Here is a 13760-nt window from a genome sequence, read left to right on the forward strand (position 1 = left end):
CGATGTGAGTCTCTTCAGAATTCAATTACGAAAATTTCTATGTAAACATTGCTGCAATCAGTTGATTTTTCGTACCTGTAAGTGGTTTTGAATGAAATTAGTGCTTAATCCCCAATGTGTGTCGAAGTCCTTGGACGTATTTGCCCTGCAAAAGTATCTAACACATACTTGAAAGCATCCTTATTAAGTCGAAAGTTTTTTTAACCTAAATAAGAAAATAAGTCATTAAACTTTACCACTTTTAAGTTAAATTTCTTACAATTCGGCACTCATCTCAAATGGATTACACAAATCTCGGAATATTTGCCTTTCCATTCTCGCCTGGCCATTTTCGTATGCGTTGCTTTCCAACTCCACAAATAATGCCGCGGCTATTGATTCCATTATAATAGACAGCTATAATTTGTGTCTGTTCGTTGGGTCCAGTTATATGCCAAAGCAAGCTGTCGAAGTAGAGGAAGGTGAAAAGCGAAAACGTAAACAATCCTTGCGGAAAGAATAAGTAAATCTTTATAAAGTATTTTAGGCCAGTGTAATGAAATTAGCATCCATAAAATTCAGAAAATGTCAACTATATTCATGCAGGAATCCGTTTTAATAAAACTTGGTGGCCGCGGCAGGGAATTGGCTAAAAGAACGACAAAAACACACAATTATGAAAGCACTACACTCAAAAAAATATAACACTGCGGCAATATATTCTATTGCTTTTCTTTGTACAAAATGGCTTGGATAATAAAATATAAACGTTTTTCAGTGTTTTTTACAAATTTTCCTCAATTTATTTTGTTCCAGTGTTCACACATTCCGTACAGACAGCTGATTTCGAAAAATCATTTGCTCTTCCTCTTCTCATTACGATTCCGTCGTAATGCAGAATACCCAACTTCGACTTAAGCGGAGCGTAGAACGGGAACGTAATCGAAATACAGAATAGGGGTGATTGTTTCGTTTATGTATATACATAACGATTGATCTATGGATGTGAATTCACGTCACTGCTTAGCATCGGCTTAGAGACGATAGCATCGCTCAGTGCTGCTAACATTCGTTACAATAGTAACAGCTCCGACACATAAACAGTTTTTCATATAGATGAGTTTAACTCATGGTTATGCATTATGAGTAGATTGCTCGTATTTTTATGGACAACGGTAGAATGAGCGACACTTGCGCCATCTGATATTGAAAAGTAGCCATCTCCCAAATTTTGTTCCAAGCAAAGTATAAAAAGAAGAATTTGACAGTTGCTTTGGCTAAGGGTGTTGGCACGCTTTCAAAGTGAAATTATTTTTCTCACTGGCTGGTAAATTTTCTAACATTTTTCGCAATTAAACCTGCAATATAACAATCGATTACGACACAAAATATGTTAGCAAGTATTTTTGTTGTATAGGGAGAATGTTTATAACAGTGCTTCGCGAAATTTTGTATGTGAATGGACAAGGCCTAATAAATTTCAATTGCCACGTCTGAAGTTCCTTCATATTTACAAACGCAACATCTTGGTTGATTGTGGCGATATTATTGGAATGCATAAGCTTGTTAAACCAGGGATGCACCTTAACGTTAAGCTAATCGTTTATCAAAAAATGTCCACCCTTTCCGTTGAAACACTTCGAAATATTATCGATAAAGAAATTATCAAGATAAATTGTATCTCGCTTTTAACCGAAACGAAAAGCTTTCGTTAACGTTAAAAACGTTAACAAAAACGTGATACTTTATGTTTGAATTGTGCTGGCAATGCTATAGCCATGGTGAAGCCGTAAGGTGGTAACAACGAGCGCACATACACACACAAACTCCATGTAATTTTTTGTGTAATTCGTTGGTGGTAATGTCAAAAATACTCTGAGAAATGTTCGTACTGTCAAAATTCATGAGAAAAGTTGCAATCAGCTTGGCTAATGCTTTCACCTTTAATGACTCCGCCATCAATCAGCTTTGCCAGCATAGTTTGAAATTAATAATCAACATAAACGATTTGATTTCGTTTTGATATGGCAGAAAACGAAACGGAATTATTTCGTTAATTTGACGTTCTTAACGTTGATAAACGAAACGAAATGACTTTGTTTCGTTTATTAACGTTAATTATCGTAACGAAATGATATCGGTTCGTTGCTTAAGAATGCCTGTGTTAAACACATCTATATGAAAAATGTCATTAGGGGACTCATGTAACCGTATAAATGCCTTATAAAGTGTGTAAACGTATAAATTTATCTAGTGCGTAAACGAGCTGTCAAATTTTATATGAAAAATCATTTACACAATTTATATAAATTTACGCGCACATTTCATTGTGTAAACGCGGTAAACTCAAAGGAATGCAACCTTGCAGACATTACAACCGGCATTTTCATCAGAAATCTCCAACATCAGCAAGTAAAGGCGTTTTAGTTTTGATTTTTCACTTAATCTTGGTATTTTTTAATTTGTATAATAATCAAAAAAATTTTGTTTGGCAATAATACAGCTGAAAAACAATCAAGTTTATCAAGAGTATTACTAGGTGCGTTCATATAAACGCGTGTGTAAATGGATGTAATTTTACACCTTATAAGTTTATATGCTATCATGAGTACCCCTATTGTCACCGCCTTAAAAGTAATAATCAAATTAACGGCTGAATTCTGTAATTCAGTCTCATCCCAAGTCTCTAAATTTGAGATGTTCCTTTAGAGACAATTTTTGTGACTTGAGATGATTTCAGTATTCAGTAAACGAAAGTCACAAAAACAATTCACCATATAAACGAAATTCACCAAAATGACAATTTACTCATACATTGAACAATTAATATAGCATTGCATTTTGTCAACATAACGTTAGGTGGTATTGTGGCTGAGCTTGCTAAGACGCCGTTCACAATTTTTATAGAAAATCCCAAATTGTGTAGGTTCGAATCTCAGCGGCGCCACATAGAGTTCGATGTTTCTTTTAAGTATTTTCTTTTTTTTTATTTTTTCTATGCTTATTTTAATTTGAGGAATAAAAAAAATATATTTAAAGCGTTTTTCGCAAATAATTTTCATACTTTTTCTGAAATTTTCACGTTTGTGATCTGCCCCGGCCCAGCTCACAAATTAGTGATTGCTTTTGTGAGCCTGGAGAGGCGAGACAGCTTACAGAATGGCAAATTGTCTCAAAAGTGATTTTCACTCCAAATAGTCTCTAATATTGACTAGAGACGGTTTACTGTATTCAACTGTAATTGTTACGAGCGTATCGAGTGTTTGTCGATACAACTCCTTTTCTCCGATATCTGAGTAGTCGATGCAAAAGTATCGACTACAAATGTTCTTGGTATCGGGTCAAAAGTGTGAATACCTAGTTGCATTTTCTAGAATTGCTTCATCCCTAAGTCTCTCTTAGTGGTTTAGTGTGGTGTTTTTTATAATTTTTACTGAAGCAAAAAACTCACTCAAATGGATAAAAGGGATCTATATATCGATTACCTCTGCCGGACCTGTATGATTAAACTGGAAGCCCTCACATCTGAAGGCAGCACTGAACCACAACACCAATCTATCTTTGAGAATATCGAGGAATGTGACGAATTACGAATAGCTGATTTGTTATCCAGCACAATACCCCAAATAGTGGAAGTCCAGTTAAGTGACGAGCTACCAAATAAAATTTGTTGTAAATGCTTCCACCTATTGATAAGTGTGTATCGGTTCCAAAAATTGTGCGTGCATTCCGACCATAAGATGCGAGAAATGGTTTCTAAAAAATGGGATGTGTTAAACATGTCGATGATGGATGCAGCAATAGAAGATGAAGTATTACCAAACGACACAGATTCATACCCGTTGGTCACTTCCCAGCCCAAAAACACTACTCAAAACTCACTTCTTCCAGAAACAGAAACGGCTCTTGAAGGCAGACAGCAAGCAATTGAGTCGGAATCAGCGCAATGGAGTACTGCTGAGCATTTACTAAAAAACGAACATTTGCTGGATTATTGTGAAAATTCGCAAGACGAGTTAAGCGAATTTATCAAAAACGAGCCCATTGAAGATGATGAAGAAAATACTGAATATAGCGACACAATTCATTCAACGACCTTTGTGACCAAAGAAGAGTTTACAACGGAAAAGGAAAAAGTAACTGTGCCGTAAGTATGATAAGGATTATATTGCTAACTTTTTGTTTTATGTATGTATATCGCGCCTATTAGCTCGTCACCAACCAACATAGGATACCATAAGGAGCAGCGTTAGGATACCCAGCGCAATGCCCGCATCACCTTAGGGTGGCTCGGAAAACGCTCGAATTGTAGCGTATCCGACGCAGAAAATATTCTTTGAAAATGTAACAAAATAGTGCTCCTTTTTGAGAGACTCTTTACTTCAAATTTGATAGACTAAAATTGAGTGGACTACGAAACTGCATACGTCGAGACGTTCCTGCAAATTTTGATACTTCTCGATTATTGAATTTTTTCGAAAACTTTTTTTGGTCCGCGTAGTTTCGGCTAATAATTGAGCAATAAACGCCAAAACGGCTGGACAATATTATGTTTGAATTTCTGTTTGTGATAGAAACCTACAGTCCAAATATCGAAGCCCTACTACAACGTACGTTTAATTGTAAATTGATTAAACTCAAAATTTTGAATTTTTTAGATCTTTATATACCAACAAAACCAACTAAGAGATTATGCTGACTTTTATAGAATACTCAGAAAGACCAAAATATATTAGATTACATTATTTATTTATTACGGCCAGAAGCCTAATTCGTAAACTAGAATATATTATAGTTTTTTTTTTTATCTTATAGCTAAGGTTTTACAATATTCATATAATTTTATTTTAAATACTGTTATTTCGGTGCAACTTTTTATATCCATAGGCAGATCATTGTAACTTTTCAGACCTTTGTAGTAAATATTCTGTTGATCAATTTCAGTTCTAAAAAACGGCAATTTGAAATTATGTTTGTTCCTCGTATTTATGTTGTGAGTTTGCTCAACTAATGCTATATTTTTATTTAAATACTCAGGTACATTTCCATGTTTTATATTAAATATGAATTTCATGGAGTGGAAAAAAATCTTTTCTTTCACGCTTAACCAGTCTAAAGTCTTCAACATCTCAGCCGTTCGTGTATCTCTAGGTTTCTGAAGAATAAATCTCATGCATCTATTTTGAAGCTTTTGGAGCTTGTCTACTTCTTTATCCGATATTATGAATAGAATAGGCGGGCAGTACACCAAGTGCGGTTCTATAATTGATTTATATAAAATTATTTTGTACTTTTTTGAATGAATTTAGTTGTTCTCTGCATGACTCCTATTTTATTACCAACTTTTTTAATTGTATAATTTATATGATCTTCAAATTTGAGTTTATTATCAATTATTATTCCTAAGTATTTTATACTGTTAACTATTTGTATGATTTCATCATTTATTTTTAGCTCGGCTATATCATCCTCATTTATATTCCTCCTCGTTATTATCATATATTTAGTTTTATTAATATTTAGTTTCAGTCTATTACCACACAACCATTTATACAAGTTATTTAGTTCATGTTGCATTTTGGCAAGTCCGGTATTAATATTATTTTCACTTACCATAATTAATGCATCATCCGCAAAAAGTCTAATTTCACAACCTTCGATAGCATTGACTATGTCATTTATGTATATAAGAAATAGTATAGGTGCCAATACAGAGCCTTGAGGTAACCCTATGGGTACCTTTAATTCATCCGACGTCACAGGATTTATAACTGTTTTCTGCTTTCTCTGCTTCAAATAGTTGTGGAACCATTTAAGTTCAATACCAGTTATGCCAATCCGCTGCATTTTTTTTATTAATATCTCTCTATCCACCGTTTCAAAAGCTCTTTTGAGGTTAAGGAAAACTGAAACCACTACTTTTTTGTTGTTTAGCTCTTCTTTCCAATCAGATATTACCAAGTTCAGCGCTGTCTCACAGGAAAGGTTTTTCCTAAATCCTGACTGTTGGTAGGTTAGTATATTATTTACTTCAAGATGATTCACCAACTGATTCTTAACAACGAATTCAAGAATTTTAGCATCACTTGGCAGGGTATTTATGGGTCTACGTTCTTCAGGTTGAAATGTCTTTTTAACTTGTTCCACAGGTATTATTGTTGACGTTTTCCACATTTCAGGTACCACACCATCTTCTAAGTTGTTTTTAATTATTTGAGCATAGAAATATCCGGTATACGTTATACAATCTTTTAGTACACCTACGGATAGAAGTTTTCTTCCACCTATTTTATATTTAAAGTCTTTTGGGATATTAATAACATCATCGGTGGTAATTTTAGCAAACTTTAATTTTGAATGGACTTGTGTATTTTCTAGTGCTACTTGACAGGTTTCTATGTTATTATTAATTTCAATCACACTATTTACAAAAAATCTATTTAGACCATTTTCCAGATCGGTTTCGTTTTCAACCAGTATGCCATCCAGTATCACATTTTTTATCCCTTCGTTATCTTTAGTTTGGTAAACTGTTTGTTTGAGATATTTCCACATTTCTTTAGCATTATTTTCATTCAAAATGATTTTATTCCTTCATATACTTTATTTTTTTTTTAATTTGACAAATTTTTTGTATGACCTATTTAAATTTTTATATTCATCCCACTCTCCAGTTTGTAACGCACGCGTGTACATATTGTATTTATTCATTTGTGTCAATTCTCTGTCATACCATTTATTCATTAACTTGATATGCACTTCTTTCTCGTAGGTTACACTTTCCATAGCCTGAATCATTATATTATTAATTAATTCAACTTTTACATCAATTGATAAGTTTATAGTAAGGTTGAAGTTAAATGATCTAAGGATGCTTATTAAAATATCACTATTATATTTGTCCCAAGCTATGATTTTCTTGGTCAGTCTCATCTTGTTTTACTTTGGACGTTTTAATATTAAATTTTATAGTATCATGATCAGATATTTTGTATTCCTGCAAATTATTACAGAGTATTTCATCCGAGTTTGAAAATAATAAATCAATTTTTGATTCACTTGTATCTGTGATTCGCGTATTAAATTCTATTTTTTGGCTCATACCCATCACAGCAAATATCTTATTTAATTTAGTACTATATGTTGAAATGCATTTCATGTTAATATTAAAATCACCGACTGCTATATTATAGTTATTTTTTCATATTTATCAATTAGAATTTCATTTAGGTATTCTACAAAAGCTGCATCACTAGTGCTTGGCGAGTGGTACAGAACTCCAATCTGCCACTTTTTATCATCCTTTTTCAGTTTCATTACAATGCACCATATGTTTTCATTTATGTTATCATTATAGATTAACTTTAACATCAATTGTACTATGTACATAAACTAACACACCTCATGCGTGCCTGCTATGGGAATCACATCTTATCATTTTATAGGTTGCTATTTTTAATTCATTGTCTAGAATATCTTTGGTTGTACATGTTTCAGAGCACAGTATGATGCCTGGTCTATGAACTTCTGCCAACACTTCCAACTCTGATTTGTTAGCTACTAGGCTATTTATGTTTAAATAGATGCATTTAAAGTCATTGTTGATATCCTTTGTGGATCTTTTTTGGTACTTTGATACCCTACGTTGCAAAACATTAGCATAGTCCAGGTGAGCCAGTGGTCTAATTTTTAGTTGCTAATACCCTATCCTTTGTTGTTTTACATTTAAGTGTTTTAAGTAGACAGGGCAATGTCTGCTATTGCACGGATGATTGGTATCAAGCCCTAGATTTAATTTCTCATTAGCTCTAATACAATTTATGCACATGTTTTTAGGTTGTTCCTTGCACTCCATGGAGCATATCTCCAAAGCACTTCGTACTGCCCCCGAGGAAAAAATTGGTTACCGGCGGCCACGAAAAAACAACTTGAACGATGAAGAATGCCGCGTTGCAACCGAAAGAAAAGACGCTGCCTACAGGGCTACGTTAAAAGCGAGCGCGACAAGATGAGTGTGTGAACGCTGAAAAGGGAAGCGAGACCCCTTTTCAGGAAGAAAAAAGCAGAAGCAGAAAGGCGTGGGTGCGAGGAGCTTGAGCTGCTAGCCACCAGGAATAACGCCCGAAAATTCTACCAAAAAATACGGCGACAGACGGAAGGTTTAAAGACCGGGGCAAACTCCTGTAGGAATGAAAACGGCGACCTTGTAACTGATGTCCAGAGAGTGCTTAGATTATGGAGTGAATACTTCTCTGCTCTCCTAAATGGAGGCAGCAATTCACCGCGCAGAGATGAAGAACCCGATCCCGCAATCGATGATGATGGAATATATGTCCCCCCGCCCGATTATGACGAAGTTAGAATAGCAATAACCAGATTGAAAAACAACAAGGCCGTGGGCGGAGCTATTCAAGTTCGGCGGCGAGGAGTTGGTAAGGTGCATGCAGCAGCTTCTTAGCAAAATATGGGCGGACGAAAGCATGCCCGACGGTTGGAATCTAAGTGTTCTTTGCCTAGTCCACAAGAAGGGGGATACTGCAAAATGCACCATCTATCGTGGAATCAGCCTTCTTAATATCGCATATAAGGTCCTTTCAAGTGTATTGTGCGAAAGATTGAAGCCCACCGTGAACCGGTTGATTGGACCTTATCAGTGCGGCTTCAGACCCGGTAAATCTACCATCGACCAGATTTTCACAATGCGCCAAATCTTGGAAAAAACCCGTGAAAAGAGAATCGACACACATCACCTCTTCGTCGACTTTAAAGCCGCCTTCGACAGCACGAAAAGGAGCTGCCTATATGCCGCTATGTCTGAATTTGGTTTCCCCGCAAAACTTATACGGCTGTGCAAAAAGACGTTGAGCAACACCAACAGCTCAGTCAGAATTGGGAAGGACCTCTCCGAGCCGTTCGAAACTAAACGAGGTTTCAGACAGGGTGGCCCCCTATCGTGCGATTTCTTTAATTTGATGTTGGAGAAAATTATACTAGCTGCAGAACTTAACCGCACTGGAACAATATACTATAAAAGCGTGCAATTACTGGCATATGCTGATGACATTGATATCATCGGCCTAAACACCCGCGCTGTTAGTTCTGCTTACTCCAAACTGGAAAAAGAAGCGGTAAAGATGGGTTTGATGGTGAATGAGGACAAAACGAAGTACCTGCTGTCATCGAGCAAAGAGTCAGCGCATATGCGCCTTGGCAACCACGCTACTGTTGGCAGCCATAATTTCGAAATAGTAAAAGACTTCGTTTATTTGGGAACCAGCATCAACACTAGCACCAACATCAGCACTGAAATCCAGCGAAGAATCAATCTTGCAATAAATGCTACTTTGGACTAGGTAGGCAATTGAAAAGTAAAGTCATCTCTTGGCGAACGAAAATCATACTCTACAAGTCACTTATCGTACCCGTCCTGCTATATGGGGCAGAAGCATGGACCATGACAACAGCAGATGAAGCGGCTTTGGGAGTGTTCGAGAGAAAAGTTCTTCGAAAGATTTATGGACCTCTACGCGTTGGCGATGGCGAGTGCCGAAGAAGATTTAATGATGAGCTGTACGAGCTATACGCCGACATCAACATAGTCCAGCGAATTAAAACGCAGCGGCTGCGCTGGCTAGGCCATGTTATGCGAATGAAAGATGATGCTCCGGCCAAGAAAGTGTTTCTATCGGAACCCGCCTATGGAATCAGAGGTAGAGGGCGGCCCCCACTCCGTTGGAAGGACCAGGTGGAAAACGATTTAAACTCCCTTGGTGTGACCAATTGGCGCCTGTTGGCGAAGCGAAGGAGCGACTGGCGCGCCTTTTTGGACGGCCATAACCGTTTAGACGGTTAAGCGCCAATTAAGTAAGTAAGCTTTGTGGTTGTATCCTTTACATTTAAAACACATTGTTATATCAACACCATCGTATACTTTGCACCTTTCCCATCCTATGTTCAGTTTATCTAATTTTAACGCTTCAGTAAATATTTCCACATCCACTTCAACTATTGCATTATAATAATTTTTGTAACTAACTTTAACATTATATTGCTTAATAATTTTTACTTCACCCTGTTCAAAGCATTTATTTTGTTTTCGTAGACATTCAGTTAATTCATCACCATTCGTTTCAATTTGCATACGTGTTATAAATAATATTGGTTAATATTCACGAGGTATCTATAGTGTTAACTACTTTGTACTCTTTACTTTAATTTTTAAAATAATTTTTAATTGAGTTTTCGTGTAACTTAAAATTTGTGAATAAATTCAAAAAAGAAAATTCTAATTAGTATTAAAATATCTAAACTCAAAAATAAACAAAAATAAATTTTATACTTCAAATAAATGAAATAATATTTAAAAAAAAAAATAATATTTAAATATTTGGTTAACCACCAAATATATTGGCGATCTTACCAACGATCCTACGAACCTAAGTGGTAGTTTGCATATTTAAAACAAAAGAAAAATAAATACGAAGAAATTAAAATCTACGAACAGATGAATTGCTTTAACAGTGTTGTAACAAACTAGAAAAGTGGCGAGACTAATGTAATTTTATCCTGCGATCCTACATTTTCAAACTTACAAAAAACATATAAAATATATAAAAGTTTTGGTGACCTTTTTATCAGCATATTAAATATACATATATTCAAAAATATAGACTTGAGAATTAAAACTTGAGTGACTTAAATTTTTTTTGCTTATGTTGAAATTTTTTTTTTATTTTGTTTTGTGTGGTTATTTGATTGACTTTTTAACTGCAACATTATGTTTTAAATTAATATTCCTGTGCTACGATAAATTTGTGTACCACGACAAATTTTAACGACTCAATTTTAAAATAAACATTTTGAGTTAAAATAAACTGCATCGTGCAAATTACTTTAAATGAATATACATTATATATCGTGCACATACATTATACATTGTTCTAAATTTTTCGAGTGAATTTAACAAACTATATTATTATCGATATTTACGCCTTATTCGAAGATTTTGAAATACAACAACAATTCAACTACAAGAAATTTTAAATATATCAACATAATGTAGCGACAATACAACAGAATATCAACCATCAATTATAACAACGTTATAGCAACAACAGATTTTCTTTTTGACCTTTTTACCATAACATCAATGTCCATTAAAGAAAAGAGCAATAAAAACTCTAAAAAATAACATACTACGCTTAAAAACAATGGTTGAGTTATCCGCTTCACTACAACAAGAGATATTACAATAATTTTACGCACAATACACACAAGAACGGATTTAAAGTATAAGACATCACGATGAAAATGATGAGATTTATAAAGAAAACAAGAAAGCCATTGCATAAATAACAACAGCGATGTATTTAATTGTTATCACGTCCAAAAAAACGCAATTTATTCCCTTAAAATCTACAATTATCAATCAACTACTTATTAATTTTAATATTTTTTATTAAATTTAATTTTATGTAAGTATAATTTTTATTTTAATATTAAATTTAAAATGTTCAATTAGAATTTAAATAAAAATCTTAAACCCTTTAAATTTTCAAATTTATTTTAAGATTATTTTTATATTTTAACAATTTTATATAAATTATTGAAATTTATTTTTTTTTTTATATAAAAATAAATATTTTATTTAAATTGTTAACTCCTTTTCCAAAAAAAATTCTTAAATATTTTCTAGTTTTCAAATTTTTTATTTAAATTTTTTTTTCATATGGTTCTGCGTTCACCAATACGAACTCGTAATTTTACAAATTATGAAAATCAAAATAACAACCATACAAATATCATGGCTCACAATACAACTCAAAATTCTAACATTAATACAACACAAAACAACATCTTTAATATAACACAAGATACTTCAACACAAGATAACTTTACAAATTTTCCTTCTACTAAATCTATTAAATTACCACAATTTTGGCAAGATTGTCCTGATGCCTGGTTTTTACTTGTTGAAGGACAATTTGAAATTAATAATATCCCTGATGATAATTTAAAATTTCAAAATGTTCTAGTTACCCTTCAACGAGATACTATTTCTAAAATTTTTGACATTATTAACCCTCCTCCTCTTTTCAATAAATATAATACAATTAAAAAGATTTTATGCGAAAGATTTTCACTTAGTGAAGAAAAAAGATTAGAAGAATTATTTTCAAAAACTGAACTTTGTGATCGTTCACCATCTGAATTATTCAGATTTATGAAATCACTTATAGGTACTGACTCCATTATAAGTGAAGAATTACTTTTCAAATTATGGATTCGTAAATTGCCACAAGAAATACAAATCCATTTAACTTCTAGTAACAATCAAAATAAAGATGAAGTAATTATTTTAATTGACAAACTTTTTGATTTAATCAACAAACCTCATTCTTCTAAATCTCCTATAGTTTCGAGTATAAATAATAATATTTGAATTAACTACTGCTATTTATCAAAATTTAAATAAAATTTCTAATGATATTGATCAATTAAAAATCCGTTCAAGATCTAAAGATAGAAATAGATCTAAATCTCGAAATTTTTCAAGATCAAGAAATTTTTCAAACAATCGTAATTTTACTTCACAAACAAATATTTGTTGGTATCACAAAAAATTTAAGAATAACGCTCTTAAATGTATACCCCCATGCAATTTTAATCAAAATCATAATTCAAATTCCGAACAAAATTTAAACTAAAACGATCCATTATGACGGTGACGGATAATGGAACTATTATTAAACCTACTCGTCGCCTATTCATATTTGATAAATTCAATAAACTTAATTTTCTTATCGATACGGGCGCAGTCGTATCAGTTATTCCTTTTTCTAAATTTAAAATTTATAAAAGAAATTCAGATCTTACTTTGACTGCAGCAAACGGTTCTTCAATTGAAACTTTCGGTACAAAACTACTTAAAATTGATTTAGGTTTAAGAAGAAATTTTGAATTTCCATTCATTATTGCGAATATTGATACACCAATTTTAGGAGCAAACTTTTTAGACAAATTTGGAATTATTGTCAATATTAAAAATAAAGAAATAATGGATTCTACTACAAAAATTAAAGTTGCTGGATCTTCTGGATTTTCTGATATTTTCTCACTCAAAATTCCTATTGTCGAAAATAAATTTTCAAAATTACTTAGTGAATTTCCGTCTATTACCTGTGAACCAGATTATACTAAAAAAGTTAAACACCATACGGTTCACAGGGTAGAAACAAAAGGTATTTTACCATTTTCGAAACCAAGACGTCTTGATCCAATCAAACTTAAAATTGCTAAAACTGAATTTGAATTTTTAGTTAAAACTGGTATATGCAGACCCTCAAATTCTCCTAGTGCATCTTCACTTCATCTCGTTCCTAAAAAAGAACCAAATGATTGGAGACCTTGTGGAGACTATCGAAGACTTAATTTTATTACTACACCAGATCGGTATCCTTTACCACATATTCACGATTTAACAATTGATTTAAAAAACAATTTTTTTCCAAAATTGATCTTGTGCGTGCTTACCACCAAATTCCAATGGCAGAAGAAGACATTCATAAAACTGCAATAACTACCCCTTTTGGAATGTTTGAATTCGTGAGAATGCCTTTCGGTTTACGAAACAGTGCTCAAACTTTCCAACGCTTTATTAATGAAGTATTTTCTGATTTCGATTTTGTATTTACATACATTGATGACATTCTTATTGCCAGTGATAATGAAGATCAACATATAAATCATTTAAAATCAGTTTTCAAAAGACTTAAAGAATA

At 33.2% G+C, this 13760-nt stretch overlaps 1 protein-coding gene across 8 annotated transcripts in view; it reads left to right on the forward strand.

Annotated features, from left to right (window-relative positions):
- The first annotated feature begins 3355 nt into the window (after positions 1-3355).
- The window catches only part of LOC137244543 (zinc finger protein 558-like), a 103974-nt gene continuing 93569 nt past the window's right edge, over positions 3356-13760 (forward strand). For all 8 annotated transcript variants that reach the window (XM_067773644.1, XM_067773647.1, XM_067773648.1 and 5 more), the window contains exon 1: positions 3356-4126. In XM_067773644.1, coding sequence (XP_067629745.1) covers positions 3435-4126 — 692 coding nt within the window. In that variant the 5' untranslated portion in view covers positions 3356-3434. The remainder of the gene's footprint in view (positions 4127-13760) is intronic.

The sequence above is a fragment of the Eurosta solidaginis genome, chromosome 3 (genome assembly GCF_040869045.1).
Source record: "Eurosta solidaginis isolate ZX-2024a chromosome 3, ASM4086904v1, whole genome shotgun sequence".
NCBI lineage: Eukaryota > Metazoa > Arthropoda > Insecta > Diptera > Tephritidae > Eurosta > Eurosta solidaginis.